The 26,969-nt window shown below is 40.3% G+C and overlaps 1 protein-coding gene across 2 annotated transcripts in view; it reads right to left on the bottom strand.

Annotated features, from left to right (window-relative positions):
- GRB14 (growth factor receptor bound protein 14) overlaps positions 1–26,969 on the bottom strand; it is a 125,601-nt gene that overhangs the window by 27,201 nt on the left and 71,431 nt on the right. For both annotated transcript variants that reach the window (XM_044242224.1, XM_044242225.1), the window contains one exon: positions 16,550–16,706. In XM_044242224.1, the coding sequence (XP_044098159.1) occupies positions 16,550–16,706 (157 nt within the window). The remainder of the gene's footprint in view (positions 1–16,549; positions 16,707–26,969) is intronic.

Raw genomic sequence — 26,969 nt, forward strand, 5'->3', positions numbered from 1 at the left:
CATGCACAATTCCTATTTTAATAAGAAACTTGATTATCATAGTAGTGTTATTCATAATAGCCCCAAACTGGAAACCACCGAAATGCCAATCAACATGAGAATGACTGAATAGTGTAAACAATGTAATAAATAGTGGAATACATATACTAAAACTGTATGGGGGAATTTCACAAACACAGTATTAAATGAAAGAAGTCAGGCACAAAGACTAGGTACTACATGATTACACTTAACATAAAGTTCAATACGGGTAAAATAAATATATAGTGTTAGAAATCAAGATAATGGGGCGAGTAGGTGATGGAGCAGGGGCATGAGGGGAACCTCCCACTGGGTGTGGGAGATACTGTTTTGTTCTGGGTGTTGGATATCCAAGTTGATGCGACATCTGAAGTTCACTGAGTTGTCCACATGTGGCTTATTCACTTTTCTTAAGGTGCATCATATTTCAATAAGAGGTTAAAGAAAAGTGTGAACTTACTAATGCAAAACAGGAAGTGAAGAACAGCCAACTAAAGCGTACAGAAACCCTCTGCTTTTTAGGTGCTTCTAGGACCTTTTTGGAAAGTATCTGTGTCTCAAACATTCAACACTCAGTAGTAATCTGTGATCTACAACACCCGAACCCTGGAAAGTAATGTCATACTTAAATAGAAGATTCTTCATCTGAAAGGAAGTTCTTGTAAGAGTTCTCGATGCAGGGGCGCCTGGGTGGCTCAGTGGGTTAAGCCGCTGCCTTTGGCTCAGGTCATGATCTCAGGGTCCTGGGATCGAGTCCCGCATCGGGCTCTCTGCTCAGCAGGGAGCCTGCTTCCTCCTCTCTCTCTCTGCCTGCCTCTCTGCCTACTTGTAATCTCTCTCTGTCAAATAAATAAATAAAATTTAAAAAAAAAAAAAAAAGAGTTCTCGATGCATATGGATGAGTTTGAGCTAAATGTGCATCAACACTTGGGTTCTGTTCTTAACTCCAATTACTCTTTTTCTGTCTCATTGATGAGCTCCCAGAGCTCCTCCTCCCTCCTAAAATGCAATCCTTGGCTAAAATCTTTTCTTTCGCTTTCTTAAGCTAATTCACTCTCCCTTCTTCAGCCATCCCATCTGTTGAGTTCCTTGAGATGAAATCTCTTGCTACAGTTGCTTTTACTCATGCTCTAGTCCCAACTGTGAGACTTTCCACCACCTCAAACACAGTGTGTCTAAATCCCAAATCAGTATGGTGGTTCCCCCCAAATACTAAAACATTCCAGCAATGCCAATCCTGAGCATCTAATCAAAAGACAGGAAAGCAGAGATTAGAACAGATGTTTGTACACCAATGTTCATAGTAGCATCATTCACTACATGTAGAAACACCCTAATGTTTATGAACAGATGAATGGACAAACAACATACAGGACACACGTACAATGGAATATTCAGCCTTAAAAAGGAATGAAATTCTGACACATGCTACAACATGGATGGACCTTAAAGATATTATATGTAAAGTAAGAAGACATAAGAACAGATACTGTATGACTCCATTTACAGGCGATACCTGGAATAGACAAACTTGTGGAGATGGAAAGTTGAATTGTGGTTGCCGGGACTGGGGAGCAAGGAATTATTGTTTAATGGGCTCAGAGTTTCACTGTGAGAAGATAAAGATGTTCTGGAGATGGATGGGTAAAAGTTGTACAACAGTATGAATGTACATACTGCCAATGAATTGTACCCTTAAAACTGGTAAATTTTATGTTATGTACCTTTTATCAAAATAAAAAATAAACTTGATAACAAAGTCATCTTCCTTTTTCTCTCTCAAACTGCTTTTTCCTAAATTCTCCTATCTCCATTGCATCTTTATATCCACCCCTTTATATTCCGTTTCTGCTATCTCCAAATACGAGAGATTTTCCCACCAAATGTCTCTAAACAACCCCTCACTCATTCCCATTGTCACAATCCCAATTTGGACCTTTGCTTTTTCTTAATGAATCTCCAAACTTCTACTTTCTCCTTCTTCCAGTCCAACCTGGACACTGATACCACAGCAAACCTCACAGAACATGTGTGTCAATGCGACCCTTGCTCAAAAAGCGTGTCTACTCCCTACTTGCTGTGGGATACGTCCATGGAGTCTGGCAGTTATACTATTCATTCATCCACTTGACAAATATTTACTGAAGGCCTACCACATGTCAGACATTCATCTGGGGACCTGGGATTTTGTAGTGCATAAAACAGTCAGAAATCACTGCCTCATGGAGCTTTCATTCTAATGGGAATAAACAGACTACAAATAAAATGTAAATCTTAATAGGCAGTGATACAGACTACAGAGAAAAATAGAGCAGGACATAGGAAGAGAGGAGGCCATAAGGGAAAACAATTCATTTTCAACAGCTTGCCAGGATAAGTCTCGCTGGGAAGGTAATGTTTGAATGAACCCGAAGGAGAAGGGGGCATGAGCCAAGCAGACACCAACAGGAAGAACAAGAACAAAGCCTCTGAGGCAAGAGCAAGGGTCTATGTTTGAAGTACCAGGAGGAGGTTAATGTGGCCGAAGCTGAGTGAGCAAAGGGGAAAGTCCTAGAAGAGGCTAGAGAAGCCGTGTTGATGAGCCAGGAGGACTGGAGAAAGGCCTGCAGTTCAGAGTGAGGTTCTGGCTTTTCCCTGGAGTCAGATGAGAAAACATTTTGAACAGAGAAATAACATGAACTGACTTATATTTTCACTGGATCGCACTGGCTGTGGAGGAGAACTAATTTTAAAGGGCATAAGGGTGGAGGGCACCTGGGTGGCTCCGTCAGTTGAGCAACCGCCCTCAGCTCGAGTCATGATCTCAGGGTCCTGGAATCAAGCCCCGAATGGGGCTCCCTGCTCAGCAAGGAGTCTTCTTCTCCTTCTCCCTTTGCCCTCCTCCCCCTGTTCATGTTATCTCTCCTTCTCTCTCTCTCTCTCTCTCAAATAAATAAATAAAATCTTAAAAAAAAAAAAAGGTATAAGGGTGGAAGCAGGAAGACCATTTGGTAGAATACTGCAATTAATGAGAAGAGAGATGATGTGGCTTGAATTAGAGCAGTAGCAATGGAAATGTAGGAAGCAGTCAGAATCTGGATATACTCTGAAGGTAAAGCCAACAGGATTTGCTTACCAATCAGAGACAAAGGGGAAGGGAGAGGGTAGTTAGGCGAGACACCAAGTTTTCCACCTAACCTGTTGGAAGGGTTGTGCTGCTACTGAGTTTGAAAACCTGTAAGAGAAGTGGTTTGCGGAGAGTCAATGGTTACTGAGATATTCAGTGGCAAGTCACATCCCTAACAATCTCTCTAAGCCCACTTCTGTCTAATTCTCACACAAACCAGGTAGTAAGCAAGATGTTTGCTTGTTTGTTTTACCAACCTGTGTTTCTTTGTACCCATTACTTTCTTTACCAGTAAAGAATCCTATGTTCTTCCCTCAAGATAAACTATGGAGAGAGAGGGAAAAAATATTACAGAAGTGCATTTTATTTACTTTTGAGCTTCACAATAGACCTTATCAATCTTTGACAAATATAAGTGCTTGGGATTGCTAGCCAATCCTTGATTGCCTCATACAGGGACCCACCTTCTGTCTTCTGAGAAAGGAGCTGCAGTTAAGAATAGAGACTGAGCTACACAAAAGTGGACAGTGTGGGTCCCAAGTGATCCTGTATCCTGTCCCCTTCCAGAATGAGAACGCTTTCAGGGTGACAAGTTGATGGTGATTAAACACCAGATAAGTTTAATGATGCTATGTGGCTCAAACCAGAGGGTAACCTTAGGAGACATCTAGCTTCCAACAGACACCCTACTTCTAGCGTGATAGGAAAGCCATAACTGAGGACAATGTCAGGGCAGATGAGTCCACAGCATCCCATTATGGAGAAAGAATGTGGCAACAGTACCACATTCCCCCATCAGGAACATGGAAGAGCTAAGGGAAGAGGAGGAATTTAAGTGGCTTTATGGTACAGTCCATAAACATGAGAGGAACAAGAGTTTCCAGAGCATGAAGAGCTGGACAAGGGTTAGGCAAACACCTGTCCTGGGACTTAAAGTCTCACCAGCATCTTGTGGAAGTGAAAGTAGGTCTGAACCTTCAATTAAGAATATTTAAACCTGTATGTAACTCACTTATAAAACCTGAATTTGTTATTTACTCCAATAAGACTGAGGACACGCCATAAAAAAACAAATAGAAGATCAAACTGCTGTTAAAGACAGGAGACTGAGAATCAAAAAATTATTCAAGTTATTGAAATAAAAGAAGTTACATCTCTGCAAGCCTCCATCTGAGATCTTTTCTCACTGCTATATTTGATTCTTACAATTTTTTAAAGATTTTATTTATTTATTTGAGAGAGAGCAGAGTGAGAGAGAGAGACAGAGAGAGAGCGCAGGCATGTGTGTACGAGCAGGGGAGGGGCAGAAGGAGAGGGAGAAGCAGACTCTCTGCTTAGCAGGGAGCCTGATGCAGGGCTCGATTCCAGGACCCCGAGATCATGACCTGAGCTAAAGGCAGACATTTAACCAACTGAGCCACCCAGGCACCCCTTTAATTCTTATAATATTTTCAGTAGGCTGAATAATACCCCCAAAGACACCTGGAACCTATTAAGTGTTGCCTTATATGGCAAAGTCTTTGCAGATGTCATTAACTTAAAGATACTGAGAGGAAAATATTATCCTGAATTATCCAGGTAGGCTCTGAATCCAATTACAAAGAACTTTACAAGACAGAGACAGAAACAGACGTGACCCAGACAGAAGAGGAAAAGGCAATGTGACCACAGAGGCAGACTCAAGTGATAGGGACATAAGCCAAGGAATGACGGCAACCCCTGGAAGCTGGAAGGAGCAAGCCTTCTTCTAAAGCCCCAGAAAGAGCCGGTCATCATCTTGAATCCAGCCCAGCGACCTTAATTTTGGACTTCTCATCTCCAGAACTGCTACAGACTACATTTCTGTTGTTTGAAGCCACCAGGTCTGTGGTTAAACAATAACATTGTCTACTGAGCAAGTAAGTTATAGTTCCATCCTACAGAAAAGGAACCTGAAGTTCAGAATAGCAACCATCTCAGGATTTGAACAGCAGCCGCATGCCAGATCCCAAGCCGAGGCTCTTCCCCTGCAAGCATTGTCTCTGCCTCCACCTACAGCCCCTGCTGGGGGGACATCCCCTGCTGCCTCTGCCAAGCCTATTTATAGCCTGTTCATTCTTTCCAAATCCACTAAAACCCTCTCTTGTGTGCCGACAGTTCTCATGCTCAACGGCCTCAAATTCTTTCATTTTGAATTGTGTTCAATAAATATTTGCTAATTAAGTGAAAATAAACCACCACATTTTGAGTATAAGGGGAATGAAAATAATGGGCAGTATTTCAAATGATATCAATCTTAATCTCAAATGAAAGTAACATAAGTCATTTGAATTTTGACTGTACCAAAAAAAGAAATAAAATAAAAAGGGCAGAAAAACCAAACTGCATTTGAACAGTTATGACAAATGTGTAACGAAAAGCACTTTGGGCAATATCCGTGATCCCCAACCAAGCAGTAACCGACATGCAAACAAAGCCCAGCATACCAACCTACAAAGGAAAGATAACATACGATGTTCACAGAAAATTTCACTGAACTATAATACCCAATGTCTAAATAACACATAACTAGCATAGGGAAAATATTCTGCTAATCTTAAGGAGAAAAATTTCTTCAAAGAAATCTATACTAACTAGAGTATGTGAGAAAGCAGAAGACATGTTTTTCATTCCTTCAAAGATGATCTCTGGATAGTCTATTGAAAATTCAGATAATGTAAAAGAAAGCAAATAAGTTCCAAAGGATCAGATGTGGTTACAGGTTTTCACCTCATATACTCCTCTGGCAATGGAGCTAAAACTTACTGATCACAGAAACTGGCTTTTCAAAATTACGTTATATTAATAATCTTTGTCACTGTTCACAGTCCTATCCCAATTTGGATGCACTGTCATATATCATCCCCCAATCAAGTCTCATTATATTAAAAGATCAATGTCACAATAATCCAAATAATCCTAAAAGGCATGATTGATTATCCGTTCATCACATCTTAAGAAACTTCGTGATTTCAGGGTGCCTGGGTGGCTCAGGGGGTTAAGCCGCTGCCTTCGGCTCAGGTCATGATCTCAGGGTCCTGGGATTGAGGCCCGCATCGGGCTCTCTGCTCAGCGGGGAGCCTGCTTCCCTCTCTCTCTCTGCCTGCCTCTCCATCTACTTGTGATTTCTCTCTGTCAAATAAATACATAAAATCTTAAAAAAAAAAAAAAGAAAGAAAGAAACTTTGTGATTTCTTTTTCTAAAGGCAGATATCTAACAAAACACAGACCCTTATATGGAGGAGTTCAACATGAAGATACAAGATGCCTAGACAGATAATTTGGAGAGGAAAAGAATGCGTAAAGGGAGATGAAAATTTGTTGAAGACCAGCTCTGTTTTACTTAGCCTAGGCCCTGGGACATCATCCTGGAGACCTGAGAACGGAGGTTGGGGGTTCGGGGGGACAAAACAAATACTGGTCAGATGGCTTCTAATTAACTTTCTAGTGACTCTTCCTCTTTAATGTCATTCTAAAACCAAGTGGACTTTAGCCAACTGAATCATCATACAGTAACTTATAATACATGTTTTAAATACCAAAAAGAGAAAATTAATTCTGTAACCAGGAGCTCTCTACTGCGAACCTCAAAAACAATGATGCTAAGAACTGTCAGCCAGAATGAACTGAGGCACTTTTTGGATTACCATATGATAAATGACCCTAAGTAACCTTCTCATAAATTCATCCTGATTCTTTTAAAGACTTTAATTTTAAAACTTCACAAATCCACCTAAAATACTATATTGAAATATACTATCAAAACTTTATAGATACAGGTCTACTTAGAAAATGTTCTGCAGTATTTGTCAGGCATTGGAAAGTGAATGACCATGACTGAACATCATTTCTATGTAGGTAGAAAAAGAGGAGAGAAGCCCTCCTAAATCACTTCAAAACAGTGTCCAAAAAGGAGAAAAAGGGGGAAAATTCTCTTACGGAGTAAAGAAAAGCTTTCTTAAAACCACGACAAAAGCTTCATGTCAATTTAAGTTTTATCTTTGTATCTGACAGACCAGATAATAACCACATGTAATAAATATAATAACTACATGTAATTATAACTACATGTAAATAACTACAAATAATAACTACATGTAATTCTGTTTTCTATTTAATTTCCAGAAGTCTTTCTTTAAAAAAAAAGAGAAAGAGAGAGAGACAGAAGAAGAAGAAGAAAGGAAAGAAGTTTCTTCTGAAACTGTTGATTTCACTTCAAAGACTTTTAAAAACCCTCAATCCTCCCAGAATGGAAAGTGTTCACCTGTGACCTTCTGCCTGGATTTCTTCGCTGAATCTACTGAAAGTACAGCGTGGGGCTCAAATAGAAACCTGAGTCCCTACTCTTCTCATCACTTGATAAGAGAAGAAACAAAAGTGGCTTTTACCTCTAATTCGCCCAGAAAACAATTCTTTGTACACCTTTGTTACAGGAAACTCCTGGAGACAAATGGTCCTTGTACTTCTCTGGGTGAGGCAGAAACTACATACATTTTGTCAATCTTATTTTCAGATAAAAATGAACAGCCTCTGACCAGGCAAAACAAAAACTGGAGAAGCAAAGAATAAAAATAGGGCTCAATTCTGAAAAAGCTCCCTTAACTTAAGAAAACGAGCTCACCTGGAAAAATTGCTAGCACCAATTCAGCTCCCCAAGTGCAATTAATAGGAAAATCTTGACACTTAAACTTGATGGATATAAAGGGCTTGCAGATCATTCTTCAACAAATTAAGTAATCTTCATATTAACTCACACTCACTAATCACAACTTGTATTCCTAGAAATCCTTAGTCTTCGGCAAAATATTTGCATACACATCACCTCAAGCTGACGGATAAACACCTGAAGAGTTTAGAAACCACTTCCATAAATTCTAAGTTACCTAATGCATCCTTTAAAGACTGAGAACAGGGGCACCTGGGTGGCTCAGTGGGTTAAAGCCTCTGTCTTCAGCTCAGGTCATGATCCCAGGGTCCTGGGATCAAGCCCCGCATCCATCCGGCTCTCTGTTCAGCAGGGAGCCTGCTTCCAGCTCTCTCTCTCTCTCTGCCTGCCTCTCTGCCTACTTGTGATCTCTGTCTGTCAAATAAATAAATAAAATTCAAAAAAAAAAAAAAAAGAGAGAGACTGAGAGCAAATTTCCATCTGGGCACGGCATGGCATGTCTCTGGCTTCTTTTTCCTGTCTCTTCCTTCCTTGTATATTTTTATCCATCCTTTGAACTGCTTGATATAAGTACCTTACAATTTAGTATAGTTCAATTCACAAACTATTTATTTGTCCTAGACCCTGGGTTACAAAGAAGTATACACAGAGTTCTAGCTCTCATGGAATTACTGTCTACTTTTAATAACATGATCAAAATTAAGATAAAGAAAATGTTAACGGCAGCTCAGAAGATGGGTACTTGGTGCAACTTGGAGCTTCAGGAAGATGTCTCAATCTTTAAAAATCTCTTAAGTTTTTGAAATTGTGTTTGTTTCCTTTTTTCTGATTTCTAAAATAGTATGTTTCCATTATTGGAAATTCAAAAACCATGGACAGTAGACAATCACAATCCATCTTTAAACTTATCAATTGGGAATTAGCACTTAACATTTCAGTATATTCCCTTCTTATTTTTTTCTCTGGGCCTATATGAATATATTTGTATATATTTTTCACAAAATTTACACTGAATATATGTTTATAAATATACATTCAATCGATCAATCGTCTTTATAATCTTATATCTGTCCACATCAGTCTACAAAGGAAGAACTCCAAAAACATAACCAAAAGCTACCTAACTTATATCCTATGAATGTACTGTAATTGATTACATCCTCCTATTATTATATCATTAGGGTTTTTCTGATTAATATTATAAACACTCCTGCTTGAAGAGCCTTGTATCTATTTCTTGGCCAAATCTGTTTATTTTCCACACCCCAGTCTAGCATGTACTTGCAGAAATATCCCCTCCCCGGACACAACTCATCACTCACTCCCAGTGCTTCTGTTATTTTCAGGATTTGCAGTTTCCTAAAGGATGTATGAGAAATGGTGGTGCCAGCAAGGATCCTAATTGTCATGAGAAGCAGCTGCTTGGGACGTAGAAGAGGCCGATCTGTCTCCCTACCTGCTCTCTGACGTAGGGGGTGACTCTTCCTCATAAGGCTGAGTGTGGGGTGCCTCCAGTTGCTTTTCTCTCTCTCTCCTCTTAGACTGTAGCCCTAGGTTAGCTGGCTGTCAGCTTCAACAGTTACGAGTTTTCATCTTACTTTGTTTCCATAATATTTTTAGGACATGGTGAGCAGTTATACCTTGCTATCATTTTTGACTAAAATTCCAAGTAAGCTTTGGAAAACGCACAGCCAGGTAAAGATGATGAGAAAGAACTCGCTGAGAATCCTAATGGGATGAGCAAGGAAACCAAGGCATAGACAGTACAGCATATGTGGGCAACTACAGGCACGTCTTTAATGTATAAACTAAGAGGAAAGAGAGGAGAGCATGAGGCTGGCGTGGAGGGGTAGGCAGGTCACAGGTACCTCAAGCACTCCAAGGAATCTTGGACCCTAATGCATGAAGAATCAGGTCTGCATTCCCATGGATAACCTTGGTACGACCAGAGGCGAGAGGACCAGTTACAAGGCTAAAATAATCCCCGAGGAGAGAAATGGTAAGACCTGAACTCAGGCTATGAGATACTGCAAAGGATAAACAAGTGGCACCAGGAGGCAGTTTTAGTTCTAAGCCCTCCTTACATGCTCCTATTTTCTGCCTCCACCTTAGTGTGCCACCAGGTCACGCTGCCTCCTCAAAGCTCAGGTCAGTTTAGGTAGCAAAGGAAGCCCAAGGCCACAGATCCAACAGGCTTCACAATTATTTGTGCTGTTGATAAGGGCGATGGCAACTCTGATGCTGACAGGTTACACACAGCACTGAAAGCACAACTACCTGTCAGCTCCAGACAACAGGAGAAAGACTTGTGCGTCTTTGCGGGGGGGCAGGGGGGCGGAGAGGGGGCAGTTGGACAGAAAAAGTGAAGGGAAGCAGCTTCAAAGCTGCAAAGAAGCCTTTCCTGGCCACAGCCGTACGTGGCTTCTGTCTTAAAGAGATCACGTGGGTATAGCTGCACACATAAAAATGGTTTCATTAAAAGCCTCCAGTCATTCATTTTGCTTATTAAAGCCACTCCACAATGATATTCACAATGGAACTCTCAGCTGTCCCCAGCAATGACACTAAAATACAATTAATTCCTCTTCCCGAGGAGTCTATAGGTATGCGCTTGAGGTATTGTGTTAATTGCCACTGCTTCATACCATGGCTTCAATTAGGAATCAAAATGGGAGCAAGACAAACATGGATCCCATTAAGTTCCAGAGGACTTAAAACTGAAGTTTCTGCCCCCACTCCACTCCCCCCTCAGTCCTCACACTGATTATGAATGCAGAGGGCTCCATCTGGGGAACGACAGTGACATCCAGTGGCCATGAACTAGAACATGCCAGTTATAAAACGTGATTATATGAGAAAAGGACAGGTATTTGTGGCTGTACTGATATTTTAAATTCAGTGTCCATAAAGGTGTGTGCAACTAGAACCTCATCATAACATGATCTCAAATCAGGAAAATCAGAGATTTATAACAAAGTCAGGATGTTTGGGGTTGCCTTTGATGATGTACTCTGCCTATTAAAATTCCCAGCATCATATTACTGATAATTATTTGCCAGAGGAGATGAAATACTGATATTGTATCCAGAGTTCCAAATATCATATACCATTTATGTTGTATACAAATTCAAGGATAAGTCTTTTTTTTTTTTTTAGATTTTATTTATTTATTTGACAGAGAAAGATCACAAGTAGGCAGAGAGGCAGTCACAGAGAGAGGGGAAAGCAGGCTCCCTGCTGAGCAGAGAGCCCGATGCGGGCCTCGATCCCAGGACCCTGAGATCATGACCTGAGCCAAAAGCAGAGGCTTAACCCACTGAGCAACCAGGTGCCCCCAGGATAAGTCACTTCTAACATGATCCCCTTGCTCAGCCAAAAGAAACAGCTGGTTTTGTTATAAAGTGAACTGGGTTCCATCAGTTGGTCCCCAGTAATTTCAATACTACTTTGGTAAGAAAAATTTATTTTTCTTTATTTAAGTTCCGTGGTTAGCTGTCTATAGAAGACCAACCCTGAAGGCCCTCGTTGGCAACCCTGTCAGGACCCCTCTCACTCTTGAGAGCTTTTTTCTGTATCTTTCCTTAACAAACTTCTATTGTTTTACTCATTTAAAAAAAAAAAAAAAAGTTGTCTGGAAATGTTTTTGAGGGCTCAAACTTTTAACTTGTTCTCACAACATGGATTAGAGCTAAAGACAGAGAATAAGAAAGAGACAAACCAACCACGGGATCCTGGGAACATGAGGAGAAACAAACTCACTTTAGTGGAAAATGCAGACTTTGAATTTCAGAATCTGAATTTCAGAATCTGAAAAGACCTACATTTCAGCAATGTTTGACTCTAGGCAAGGAATTTCGTCACTGAGTTTATGTTCCTGTATGTCAAAGGGAGATTAGGAAACACATCTTGCGGGGTTGCTATGAGGCTAAGTGATGAGCGTGTCTATCAAGATTAATGTTAAACCTCTCACTCCGTGCCTTGTACATGTCAGATGCATGGTAATAGTCACTATCACACGTATGCGTTCATGTTGAAACTACTACTAAGACTGAAGTTTCCTTTGCCACAGAAAATGACACTCTAAAAACAGACTTTCAATTCCATAAACCTACCATATTTTGAAAGTCAAGTGCTTCTCCATCTGACTTTAGTAAGTTTGTGATGTGTTTTAAGGGATCAAAAGCAACAATGATAGCACATTTATTAACAACATAAAATGTCTCTGACAGTTTCCTAAGGTTATCTTGGTCATTAAAGTGACCTCAAGTGCAGAAAACCCTTAACTGTCGTCTATCACACAAGTCACAACATTCTGTTGTGAAACCTGTAAGGCTTCAGGGTCTCACAAATACCGCACCTCATACCAGTGTAGACTATCCTGTGAAGTTAGTCCCACAGGGCATGTGCAACTAGGAGAAATGACAGAGAGGCCAGGATTGATCCAGGAAGCCATGCGTAGTGGGATGTAGAAGCAAAACAACGTCGCTCAGCCTCTAAAAGGTTGGATTCTGGCCTTCTAAGCAGTATACAGTTGGCTCTTGAATGATGGGCAGCACAGGGGTACGGACGGACCTCTCCTTGCCGCCAAAAATCTGGATGAAATGTTTGACACCCCCAAAACTTAACTACTGTCAGCTGGAAGGCTTACTGATGACATACACAGCCGACTGATACATATTGTGACATTTTAAGTGCTAGAGACTGTTTTCTTAGAAAAGTACACTAGAGAAAAGAAATGTTATTAGGAAAATCGTAATGAAAAGAAAATAAATTTATAGTACTGGACTGAATTTATCAGAAAAAGAAAAAACCCACATGGAAGTAGTTCAAACCCATGTTATTCAAGGGTGAACTGTACTTTCAAAGAAATCAGGATTATATTGCTCTCTGACTCAAAGACCTCCGTTCGCTTTTTCTCTCACTCAGGGTAAGAGTCAAGCCCTTCCATGACCCATGAGACCCTACACGAGCTGGCTCTGCAGAAGCCCTACTGAAGTCCACTCCATCACTCCCCAGCTTGCTCAGGGAGCGCTGGCCTTGGCTGAGCCCTGAACACCAGCACGCTGCCACCAAGGTTCTCCTGAACTTCGTCCTTCAGGGACACTTTCCCTGATCCCTCTAGTTAAAGGGCATCTCCCTCTCACCCCCAGCATGTTCTTCCCTTTTGCCCTGTCTTCCTTTCTCCCCAGCTCAGGCAACTCCAGCTTTTCGAAAGTTCACCTAATTCTTTGCTTTTACAAAAGATCCACATTCGTACCTGTTTTTGCCAACCAACAGAAATCCAAAGAGGATTTTTGCTTTTACAAAAAAGGTGAAACATGAAAATGCCATTAAGCATTTGCTTTGCAATGAGCCCTTATAAAGGCCGTGGGCACCACGGAGCCACACGAGATAGTCCCACCAAGCTCTCCTTCCAGGGAGCCACGTTCAGCATCTCAACATCAAGCCACCAGAGCTTTGAACTTTGTCTGTGAGCCTCTGCACTTTATCATGATTTATTTTGTGCATCTGTTGCTAAGATATGTCCTAAGATACCAGAAGATGCTGAGAGAGGTTATTTCTGGCATCTGGGAATGCTCAAATAATTTCCAATATAAATTAATGGTAAATGCTTCTTTGGCTTATACCATTTCGGCTTGCAAAAGTTTTCATAGTGTTCTACTTTCAGATAGCAGGAGAAATTCATGCTTATTGTCACCTAAAGGATTACAAGTTTTAGTCATGTGTCTCTTATCTTTCCACTTCCCAGAAGAATGCAAACTCGCAAGGGCAGTGTTTCTTGTCTATTATGTTCATACTTTACCCCTAAGACCCACACACAAAATAGGCATGGTATAAAACAATAAATATCTGTTAAACCATGTGAGGAAGTCAACAGGAATAGGCAGGGAGAGTTCCTAGAGTTTGTGGGATCTGTGAAGTGAAAAGAAAAAAAAAATGGGGTGCCTCGGTGGCTCAGTCATTATTAAGTGGCTGCCTTTGGCTCAGGTCATGATCCCGGTCCTCGAGCCTCACATAGGACTCCCTGCTCAGTGGGAGCCTGCGTCTCCCTCTCCCACTCCCCCTGCTTATGTTCTCTCTCTCATTGTGTCTCTGTAAAATAGATGTGTTTTTAGGTGCACACACACACACACACAGAAAGGTAGTTTATAAAAATAAAAACAGATTATGTTAAAACACAGAAATTAAATAAAAAATAAATGAAAAGAATAGAGGTATTTATTAGTTATCATCATCTAATGTGCTTTAGTATATGGGTAGCATTATGTCAGCAGTCTTCCTACTGTTTAAAGATAGCGTCTGAGGGGCACCTGGGTAGCTCAGTCAGCTAAGTGGCCCTGGGACTGAACGCCACATTGGGCTTCACTCTCAGTGCAGCCTGCTTGTCCCTCCCCTTCTCCTCCCCGCACCCCCACCCCCCGTCCCAAGTGTGCACAGGCTCATGCTCTCTCTCTCTCAAATAAATAAGTAAATAAACTCTCTTAAAAATACATATAATCTGAGTGAAAACAAAGAGAAAGAAAAAGAACACAAGAAAGTTGTGGATCTCAATTTCTTTCTCATAATCTTTGGTCTAATGCATGGCTGATAAAACCAGGAGACAATAGTCTCACATCTTTGGTTTTATTTCTGCATTTCCAGAAAATAGAGTAATGGAGAAATATATTTCTATTTGATGCTTAAAAGTTTAAATTTAGTATGTAACTCAAATTAATTCTCAATGTTCCATTTTAAGCCTCCACATTAAAAGAATCTGTGCATTTTATTCCTTAATATAATTTGCTGTGGTCTCAGTGAAAACTGGTGCTTGATTTACAGAGTAGATTTTTATTATTAAACTTTAAGCTATTTGTTAGAGATAAACTTAGTGACTGTAAAAAAAAAAAAAAAAAAAAAAAGGAAAAGAAAAAAAAGTAAAGTTGCTCCAAAAGAAAAAATTAAGGGTATAAAATACTGTAATTACATATTGTGTTAATTAAGAACTGTATTTTCGGGCTCCTGGGTGGCTCAGTTGGTTGAGCAACTGCCTTCGGCTCAGGTCATGATCCCGGACTTCCATGATCGAGTCCCGCATCCGGCTCCCAGCTCCTTGGGGAGTCTGCTTCTCCCTCTGACCTCCTCTCTCATGCTCTCTCTCCCTCATTCTCCCTCAAATAAGTAAATAAATAAAATCTTAAAAAAAAAAAACAACAAAACAAAACTGTATTTTCACAAGCATATGTAAAACTAGTTTAGAAGACGGCTTTTATCTATTGAGGAGTTAACACTTTACATTTAGGAGAATGGTCACAAATAGAAGTCAGATTGGTAACCAACAGCAATGCAGAAAATAAATGTTGAACTTTTTCTGCCCTAGGAAGGCGAGACAGCACGTCACACTGGCTGGCCTGGCATACCTTCAGAATTCAGGTTTTCTGTGAATGTTACTTGATATGAAGAGGGGGGTGGGGAAGGATTTTTGCAGATATGATTAAGGGATCTTGAAATGAAGAGATGATCCTAGATTACCCAGGTAAGCTCTAACTGGTACCATTTTTATGAAAGAGGCAGAGGGTGACTTGACACAGACAGAAGAAGGATATACAAGGTGACCATAGAGGTAGAGACTGAAGTAAAGCAGCCAGAGCCAAAGGAGGCCCCCGGCCACCAGAAGCTGGAACAGATAAGGAATAGGTTCTTTCCTCGAGCCTCCGGAGGAAGTACGTCCCTGATACCTTGATTTCAACCCAGTGATACTGATTTCAGACTTCTGACCTCCAGAACAGTAACAGAATCAATTCTGGCTGTTGTAAGCCCCCAGGTGTGTGGTCATTTGTTACAGCCTCCACAGGAAACTCATAGGATCAAATGGCATTACCATAACAAACTTCTTTTGTTTTCACTACTTATTATGGTAACATGTTTTTTAACACTAGCATCTGTAAAAATAAGGAAAGGTGAAATAAAATTGGTGCCAAATTCTCTTACTCTACTAGAAGAACGAAAATCACTTATACCTTATTTTAAAAATTTGCAGGAGAAAGCCCTCTACATTTTACAACACAGAGATGCATTTCCAATTTAAAAATATAAGTATTTTTAAAGATTACTCTTTATGGTTATGACTTTAAAATGTAGAAGAGTTACTTAATTCTTTAAGAAAATTTTATAAATTTTTATAAATTTTATATATATTATATATCATATATTTTTATATATTGTATAATATAGAATATCATATATGAATATATGATTTATATATGTTTATATATTATATAATATATGAATTATATATTTATATGTGATATTATATATTTATATATATAAAAATATATATATTTATATATTTTTTATAAAATAAAAAATAAATAAAGAGAACCAGTGTGGATACTTTCCATGTCTACATGACAATCAATTCAAAGATTAGTTCAAATAACAACTTATTGTATTAATTTCTCAAACACTGAGCTACCAAAGATTATTATGAAACTTATCTATCCATTCGGACTCTATGTTTTGGCTCCAAAATTCTCACAGAGCATTAGTTAAACAAAGAAGTGTGGGGAAAGTGCAATATTTGTACCCTTACTTTCATTTTGTGTTACATTCTTGGTCTCCCAAACACCAACACCAAAAATAAAGAAAAGGACTATTCATAATTCTCTTCTATTTTTCTGTCTGAAGAAAATCTTTGCCATATGATTGAAACTATAACAAACAGAAAAGCAATGATGTGGACTATAGTTCTGTATCCTTACCTAGACCTATGTGAGGCAGATGCTCAAAAAGGGTCCAGCTGTGGTCATCAATGTAATGATTCTTCAGGATCAACAGCTGGCAAACATCTCGGGCAGTTATGTCACTGGGTACCTCTAAAGCCCTGCTGGTTTCATCTTCACTGTATACTTTAATTACCTGTGTAGGTAGAAATAAGAAAATGAGCTAACATATCCTATGAGAAATATCATTCTAATAAGTCATACTTATCGGATGAGCTGATTATGAAGTCCTTATATGGATTCTTATACATTTGATTTTCTAAAACACTGAATAAATGTTGCCCATCCAAGACTTGTTTATCACCTGTCAAAATCGCTTTGTCCAATGGCTGCCACTCTCTTCTCTTCAGTGTCTAAACAAGAGGACATTCACTGACCACTCGACATCATTGCTCTACCATTCTGGTCTAGTAAAAAGCTACATATCTCTTAACAATATTTAAGGTGTTCCATTCCATATTTATATCCTGTAAATTATCCAAGTAATATGGTCAATTTATTCCCAGATATATACAGGTAATGAAAACAGTAAGTAGAATCTGCCTTTATGAAAAGATTTCTCTATTTCAGGTTATGGAAATTTTGGCAAAGATTAGTTAGATGTATAACAGATTCTTTTTCTTTTTTTCCTTTGTAATTAGTTGTGTCCGTGGAACTGAGTTTTAGTCAGTAGAATGTAAGCACATTCAATGTAAGCACTTTCAGGCCTAATCCATAAAAACCGCCCACATATTGTTCCCCATTCTCTAATGCCGCCCTCTCACTGAATGAAAATGACAAGGACCCAGAGGGGAGAAAAGCCTTGGGACAGAAGGAGCCTTCATCCCTTCAGGACCACATGAAAGCTGCCCAACTAAGAACACCCATGTGGAACTCTGACATGAGCAAGAAATAAACTTTTATTGTGTTCACTTACTGTGAATTTGTATTTATCTATTACCTCAGCTAATGTAGCTGATGTTACCCTAAATTACACAGAATTAGGGAGAATTTCATACATAGCACTCCCCTCAATATTTACCAAGTTGTATGTGCTAGAATTTTCACTATTAGTCATATAATTATTCCACTATTTAAGTTATATTAATTAATTATAAGAGGATAAATACCTATGATAATAGTATATTAAAAGCAACATATACACATAACACAAGTGGGAAATGGTAAGGAAATTCACTATAAAAAATACACTTGTTACAAAAACATAGATATTTCAACATTTTTAGTAATTCAAACAAATGCAAATTAAAATGACATATTAATTCTGTCCTACCAATTTTTTAATTATACTTAATAACAGGACAATGAAATACTTGCTCTCTTACAGTGATAAAAGTGATATAAATGGGTAAAACTAATTTGTACACCTACTGGAGAGTATTCAAAAACATTAAAGGTCCATTCCTTTGACTCAGTAATAGCACTTGGGTCAACTATCTCAGTAACTCTGTCCTAAATATGGAAAATGGCTTCAGGCATACACCTATCCAGCAAAGCATTACATGTAATTCAATCAATCTAAATACTCAACAATGAAAGAATGGTAAATGGCAGTATTTTCCTAGAAAGGAATATTATACAGTGCTTAGAAATGTTATTCAAGGAAATGACATAGGAACTTCCAAAAATTTATAGGTCACATAAAATCATAACATCAAACTATATTTCGCATGGTCCAGGACAAGTTTCCTCGTGGGACTGGCTACCAGGCGCCTACCTGTCTTCTTCTAACAACATTCTGATTGCCTTTTGGAGCACACTGCCTCCCTCACCATGAGTCTTTGTGATGCCAGCATCTCCCCCACCAGCTCAGCTATGGAGAGCCAGAGCTGTGGGGACCCGCTTGCAAGAGGCGGCTGTTAAACATTCAGGAATCGCAAGCCAGGGATCCATCTTGAAATCAGTCGCAGTAGGACCATGTAAACCAAAGAAATTGGCAAGTGCTACAAAGAGGCCTTTTTAAAAAAAGAAACATTATTTTTAGGGCCAGTTTTCCAGGGCACCACTGCCTCAGACCCAGTTATTATCCAGATTGATCAACCAGCTCCCGGGACCCCTCTGGTGACAACAGTTACTTCACGGAAGGGCACATGACCTAATCAGGGCCAGTCGGAGTCAATCTGGATATCTACTCACATAACCATAAAGTGGACCCTCTTTCCTACTAGGCAGATGGAGGATGAGCTGTTACTGTTCACAGAGAGAAAGACTGTGGGAAAAAGAGATCCATGTGGAATAAGCCACGTTAAGAGACAGTAAGAGTCCTGAGACTACCTCCAAGCTCCTGGATGAACTGAACTTGATTTCTTGTTTTTTTTTATTAACATATAATGTATTATTTGCCCCAGGGGTACAGGTCTGTGAATCATCAGGCTTACACATTTCACAGCACTCACCATAGAACATACCCTCCCCAATGTCCATAATCCAGCCACCCTATCCCTCTAACTCCATCCCCTTCCAGCAACCCTCAGTTTGTTTCCTGAGATTAAGAATATCTTGGGGAGCGCCTGGGTGGCTCAGTGGGTTAAGCCGCTGCCTTCAGCTCAGGTCATGATCTCGGGGTCCTGGGATCGAGTCCCGCATCAGGCTCCCTGCTTGGCGGGGAGCCTGCTTCCTCCTCTCTCTCTCTCTCTGCCTGTCTCTCTGCCTACTTGTGATCTCTGTCTGTCAAATAAATGAATAAAATCTTAAAAAAAAATAAATAAAAAAAAAAAAGAATATCTTGGGGTGCCTGTGTGGCTCAGTGGGTTGAGCCTCTGCCTTGGGCTCAGGTCATGATCTCAGCATCCTGGGATCCAGCCCCGCATCGGGCTCTCTGCTCAGCGGGGAGCCTGTTTCCTCCCCTCTCTCTGCCTGCCTCTCTGCCTACTTGTGATCAAATAAAACTCTGTCAAATAAACAAATAAAATCTTTAAAAAAAAAAAAAAGAATATCTTATGGTTTGACTCCCTCCCGATCCCATCTTGCTTCATTTTTTCCTCCCCTCCCCCAACTGAATTTGATTTGTGTTTTTATCATAGATGTGCTCTGAGGCTCTAAGTGTCTAGTGGTAACACCCACCTACTAATCTCGTGGGCTCTAGCAGTGGACTCCCTCTCCAATTTAGTCTCCATACTGCAGGCAGAATAAACTTGCTAATTGCCAATCCAATCAGGTCATTCTGCTCCTGAAGTTCCTCGACATTTCCTTGTTGTCCTAACTCACACAGCTTGTCATGTCTACTAAGACTGCTTACAAGGTGCCTATCCTTGGCTAAGTGTTTTAAGACAAGGCTGTCACAGAGATTGTTGTTTCCTTCCAAGAGCTTAAAGTCTAGTGGGGAAAGCAATATTTCAAAAATAATTATAACCTAGGGCATAAAAATGCAGCATATTACTAATCATAAAATGGGTTAAGAGAGACCTGGAAGATATCTGTGAAAAAGCAATATCTAAGGGCACCTGGGTGGCTCAGTGGGTTAAGTCTCTGCCTTCAGCTTGAGTCATGATCTCAGGGTCCTGGGATCGAGCCTTGCATCGGGCTCTCTGCTCAGCAGGGAGCCTCTTTCTCTCTCTCTCTCTCTCTCTCTCTCTGCCTGCCTCTCTGCCTACTTGTGATCTCTCTGTCAAATAAATAAATAAAATCATTAAAAAAAAAAAAAAAGTGGTATCTAAGCCAAGACCTGAAGTAGGAGTGGGCAATAGCTAGGCAATGAGAATGTGAAAGCACTTCAGGCTAAGGGAAGAGAAGTCCTTGGGTGCACTAGTAAAGAAGAAATTTGGCAGGTTCTAAGACTGGGAGGAGTCAGGGATGGCAGTTGCAGCAAACAGGGAGTCCAGTCCTAAGGAAACTGAAGTGGTGGGCAGGATGGGGGTAAGAGGGATGTACGGTCCTAAGTTCAGAACTGATTTAAGAACCATCGAGCTTTTAAGTCATAACAAATACATAAACATTGATCTATCTGGTGAGGAAAAAGAGAATCTAGGATGGAACCTTGAGAAATACCAATATTTAATGGTCACTTAGAGGCAATAATGTCTGAAAGATCAAGTGAGGTAAAAAGGGAACCAGGAAAATGGGGACCCATGGAATAAAGCCCAAACACTAGCGTGCATAGGGCATAAACACTCTCCAGGAAACCAGTCTGCCGAACAGGACATTCTGTGATCCTAGCCAAATATGACAGGTACTTGCAACCTGCTCTTTCTTCATTGCATGTGAGTTATCCTCAACTTGGAATCAATGCTTCAAGCTCCAACAACAGGCTTTATTTGGCAAATTCCTAGTTATCATTTGGCCCCAGTTTCCATGGCCCCGCCTTCAAAAAGTCTTCCCTGACTGCCCAAGGCTTTGTAATTTACAGTGCCCTTTTTCCATGCTCTTATTTTGTAACTTTCTATTTGCATGTCTTTCTCCTCAACTGTACTAATAATAAATTCCTTCAAGGAAAAATTTGTTTATTTATCATTCAAGATCGTGTTTCAGCTACCTAGCCCAAGGCAGTGTAAGGATCTTTGGAACAAATGATCTTCGTACCCCTGCAGTGCCAATCAAAGTGTTTTTGACATAAGAAGGACTCAATATATATTTGTAAACTTTAATTGAAAAATATTTTGTCACAAAGTGTGTAATTAAATTGTAATGCTTAGTAAATTAATATTCATTTCAACGATCAACAAATGCACAAGTTTTCTTACAAATATAGCTCTAGGTAAGGATTGACTCAATATTGCTGCTGTGGGCAGTTCTGAGTTGTGAAGTCACTGAGGTTGCTATATGAAGTCATATGAAAAAGGTCATGAAAATACACAGCCCAAATCAGGTCCAACTGTAAGCATTTGTCTTGAGGATGTGTATCTGTGGTAGACAACTGGTGGGCTTCTAAGGGATGCTGTCCTCTGTCTATCCATCTGCTGTGGCTAACACTGACTATATCAGGCCCCGGTGCAGGCTCCTAACCAAAGCAACGAGAAGAAGACCACTCCTGAGAGGAAAAGAGGATCCGAGCCTGTGGCTGTCCATTCAGGAGTCGCAATGATGAACCACTGTTTCACTTCCCTCAGAGGCCACCTGGCAAATCCCATGCCAGGAGATGGAAGGTATGTGGGAATGCCATGGGGGCCTCTGGGAAGGTTCCCAGGAATTCCCAACTACCTATGTTTTCTTCCAGTAAACTTTGATCAACTGGGCGAACAGAAGTATGTCTCTTACTTTTCATGCTCTATCATTTGCATCAGAGGAACTGAGAAATTTAAAAAATAAAACAAAACAAAACAAAATAAGACTTGGAGACATTCTGAAGCCCAAGCCAAATTCAAGAAGTGGACAAGAACTGAACAAGAGGTAAATTTGGGGAAAACGAACAAGGTATCTAACTGATTAGGAAATGCTGTTATTTTCTTCAGACTATGTTGCTGCAAATTTAAAAGACCACAAGTTGCCAAGAATTAAAACACATACATTAAGAAGGGGTAGGCCAACTCAAATGTTTGTACTAGGTGCATGTATTCATTTTAAATTAAATAGTTCGTGCTTGAAGGAAAGCTTGGTATTTTCTTTTGAGCTTCATTTCAAACTCGTATTCTCAAATTCTTACTTAATTCTGACATTTATCCCAAATACACAGCAGTAAATCCCTGTCATCTCTCAAATCTACTCAATAATTGTGAAAAATTCCTTATTCTACAAAGGGGTGCCTGGTTAAAAATCTCATTTATTACTATTTTTTCCTTAAAAATCTATGAAAAGGGGAAAGATCATCTAAGCCTTAACCCTCCAGTAGAGCTGAATATGCCTCTTGCCAAAAGTATTATACAAACTGTCTTATTTAAGAAAAGAAGTCAAGGGGTGCCTGGGTGGCTCAGTGGTTAAGCCTCTGCCCTTGTCTCGGGTCTTGATCTCAGGATCCTGGGATGGAGCCCCGCATCAGGCTTTCTCCTCAGCAGAGAGCCTGCTTCCTCCTCTCTCTCTGCCTGCCTCTCTGCCTACTTGTTATCTCTCTCTGTCGAATATATTAATAAAGTCTTAAAAAAAAAAAGTCAAGTCATCTGAAAAACCTCCATCACTAGTATGGATTAAAACTAAGTTAAAAACATTTGTGATTAGGTAAAACAAAAACAAAAACAAAAAAACAGCAGAGCTATTCTTAATCGTTAGAGCAAAATAGTGGTATCCTGTCTCCTCTACGTACTGAGTGGTAAAAAAGAGTTTTTAAAATCATATAATTATGGGGGTGCCTGGGTGGTTCAGTCATTAAGCGTCTGCCTTCGGCTCAGGTCATGATCCAAGGGTCCTGGGATTAAGTCCCACATCCAGCTCCCTGCTCAGCAGAAAGCCTGCTTCTCCCTCTACCAGTCTCCCTGCTTATGTTCCCCCACCCCGTCTCTGTCAAATAAATAAATAATTTTTTTAAAAATCATATAATTATGATACTTAATAAGGGGATATTTTAATTTCTAATTCAGTGGTCCCAATTCCCAGCTTGTTTTATAAAGTGAAAACAAGGGGGACGAAAATATTATTCCTACCCATTGATCATTTGAAATTATGTCAGTAGGAAGAAATCCTGCCTGACACTAAAGAAGAATAGGAACTTTCTTTGTTTCATCAATGACTAGATACTTGACCAGCAAGAGAGACATGCACTGATAACGGTCTGTCCATAACATCCCCGCAGCATAAACAGAGAGAGTGCCCAAGGACAGCCAGCCGTGTACACACAGGCTGTGTTTAGGCAACCGTTCCATGTCACTGTAATCCTGACAGTCAGGGCAACCTTGGCCTTTGGAGTGGTTTACAGCTGCGCGAACTGCGCGGGGAGGATATGGCATCGAGCAGTGCAAATGTGCTCCACAGACACAGTCCCCCTGCAGGGGATGTGCTTGCAAGCGGGTGGAAAAGATCTCTGTTTTGGCTGACACCCTTATCAAGGTAGGTTATACACTTTGGACTTCAATTCCCCTCGACTGCCCTCCATAAACGTGGAGGCAAGAGATTAAAAACCCATTTTCAAAGCAGTAGACACAACATCGTTCATATAGAGAGAGGTAGCAAGAAATGGTCAACTTTTTAGAAGAAAGCCTGAGGTCCTTAAAGCCTTGAGACTAAAAGAGAGAAAATATTTAAAACATAAGACAACAGCAAAAGCAAAATAAAGAGACTAAATCTGAAAGTCAATTCAATACATATCCCCATGCTCCCCAAAGTGCACATCATATTCATCTGCTACAATCACCAGAAACCCTGATTCACAGAACAGATTATTAAGAAAGCCTTCGAAAACCACTGGGCAAGGGCCAAACTGTCAGCATTCCTCCTCCCTGAAGCCCCCAGGAATGTGACCAGCAAGGGAGAGCGAGTTCCTTCCCAACATGGATTCATTCTGGAATATGCGAAACAAACTCCCGAGTTGTCGTCTGGCCATGGGTCAATGTCATAGAGCAGAAGCGGGCAGTGGACTCCTTGGCAAGTAATTAGCTATAGGGTAGCTTCCCCCCCACACACACTTACCCTTTGTTTTTTCAGAGATTGGAGGAGGGAAGAGGAATCATCATTCAGCAGGTAAAAAATGAGCATGGATTAAGCATATAGGACCAAGAATCCACAGAACTAAGTGAGAAAAATTAAAAGAAAAGAAGGAGGAGGAGTCGGAGTGAAAGAAAGGAAGAGGAAAACAAAAGAAAAAAGAGCACTGGGACATGGTTATCTCCTGTGTCAAGGTTTCTACTTTGGGAAAATTTAAATTTAATTTTTAAATTAACTACATTTAAATACTACACTTAATATTTAATTAAACATTTTTATTCATTACTATTTAATTTAAAATAATTTAAGCAGCACTGTTAAATACTAAGACCTTCCCATGATGAAAAGAATAACTTCTAAAAAGAAACATTAATTTACTTGTTGCATCTATTAATTTTATGTTGTTTATATATGGTTAATAGGAAGTAAGAAATAAGGCCCACAGGGGTGTGATGTCAGCCAAGTCCCAAAGTAAAGCTTATTTCTACAGGTCTTTAAAAGTTTGCCATCCGAGTGCAGTAGGATTATAAAGCAATCTTTAAATATTTCCAGGTCTTTTTCCCCCCTATTATTTTCAACAGATAAACAATGTACCTAAATCATGAGAAATATTTTTATATCAAGGTCAGAGTAGCCCTGGATTTTTACATTCTTCTAAATGAAGAATGCAGTGTCCTAAGATAAAAGAAGACATTCTTAGATATTTTGAATTAGGCGACTCACTGTGTTCCCTTGAAGGAAATGGAAAATAATACATTCATTATTCCTTATTCCAAATCTCTAACAAAATACATTGTTTAGAGATAGCCAGTTGTAGGGTGTCTTAAATTCTCCCCATTAAAAAATATTTCAAAAACACAGTTTACTTGCACATAAAGCATACATGTTCAATTAGTTATAAGATATTAACTCAAAATAGATATTGCCAGCAATTTCAGAACTACAGAAATTAACCAGCACAAACAGGTCTATTCCATACCTTGTGGCTCTTTTCAAATTTATGCCCTGTAATCTTTTCCTTATTCTCTAACTCCAAACATACTATTTTTCCTCAGTTTCTCGAAATAGTCATGCTCCCTTCCGATACAGAGCCTTCGCATACGCTGCTACAACTGCTCTGTATACTGTCTTCCCATCTTCTACTTTCCATCTGTCATATGAACCATTATTTCTGTGGGGAAATTTCAGTGACCCTCCCCGTGTAGTTGCAGGCCCTCTTTTCCCTGGGTGTGTGTCCACAACTATATGATTACTATCCATCAGCCTCCAATGCTCAGAATGCTGCATGACAGCAGGAACGATGTCAAAGTTTGCTTCCCACTGGGGCCCCAGCAGTTGCTACAGTGCCTGGCACACAGCTGATAACCAGAACTATTTTTTTAGTGACGAATGAACCCATCAGTCTCGGGCCTGAAGAACACAACATTAGGGATTCCTAAACAGTAGCTTGGAAACCTCACAGGGTTTGCAAACCCCCAGGGGAGGAAAAAATACATTGAAACCAAAGAGAAAACATAGGGCAAGATTTTAGGAAATCTGTGAACTGAACAAAGGTGGATAAGGTGATTGCTTTGGCCCATTTCAATTCTGGTATTCTGTGAGAAAAGAAAGGAAGGAAGGAAGGAAGGAAGGAAGGAAGGAAGGAAGGAAGGAAGGAAAGAGAGAGAATAGTCGGAGGACATCTGGGCAGGACAAAGACAGCAAGGACTGAAGAAGGAAAACACGTGCATGCAACAACAGACAGACCACTTTGCCAAGGTCAGAGGGACTCAGCTCTGAGGAGCAGATGAGGAAGCACAGGGTTCAGGAGGCCTGCAGAAGGAGGGTCCTCACCCAGCACTGCTGGACCCTGGTTTCCATCAACACAAACCAATGAGGAGGCCACCACAGACGGGATCTTTATTTAGATATGCAAATGACAGGATGCCTTTCTTCAATGGTTGGAAAGAGAATTAAGTTTTAAGTGATAATTCTATAAGAATATGATTACAAAGTGGTAAGAGAATAATGACAAATAACCACATGATGACCTAACCACTGAGGAGCAGGTTCTGTAAGGAACAGAAAGCATACCCTACCATGGCCTCTTGACCAAATGGAGGCTAATTTTTCTCTCACATTCAAAATCAGAGGCAGACAGCTCTGAGTTCGCTGAGGCAGGCCCATCACACCACCAATGACTGAGCCAGGCTCTTTCCATTAGTCTGCAGCCCTCAGGGTCACAAGCTGGGTCCTCCCCTCAGCACCTCTGTAAAAACTCTGACCATATCTACATTTGTATGTCATTTTACCTCAATAGGAAAACCATAGGGCATGCCTAGATACACAGATAAACGAATCCAGAGTTGAAGGACCTGTGTTACTGGAGGCCCATGTAGAACCTTCCAGGGGTCTGGATATAAATTCAAAATGTAAGGATGGAGATTTAAGATGTAGTAATTTGTTTCCCATCCAGCATCGAGCCAAAGGGCCCAAGGGTGGAAAAGCCCCACGGCTGGCATGGCAAGGGACTGAGAACTGTCACACCTGACAGCTTGGAAGAGTGACAATGCCAAGTCGTGGTCTGGCCAGGCTTCCACCCAAGAGAACAAAGCCAGTCTGCAGGCCAAGGGGGATGCAGAAAGTCTCTTTGATGTCCTTCTCCTTTACTTGAGCCTCCAATTCCATTACTGAGCCTTTCTGCTCTCCTTCTCAGGCCAAGAGCCCCCACAGGCTGTTCCTACCTTGGGTTGTCTTTCTTCCTCCAGGGTAGCAAGAAAGACTTAAGTGGGGGTTCAGTTTTGCAAAGGAGAAATTGGAAGCCCTTTCAGTATGCTCTGTTACATAGTAGGGGGGAAAGGGCAAAAGAAACAGCTCCAACTTCATTATAAAAGAAGGCAAACATTAAAAATGG

This window comes from Neovison vison, chromosome 3, assembly GCF_020171115.1.
Source record: "Neovison vison isolate M4711 chromosome 3, ASM_NN_V1, whole genome shotgun sequence".
Taxonomy (NCBI): domain Eukaryota; kingdom Metazoa; phylum Chordata; class Mammalia; order Carnivora; family Mustelidae; genus Neogale; species Neogale vison.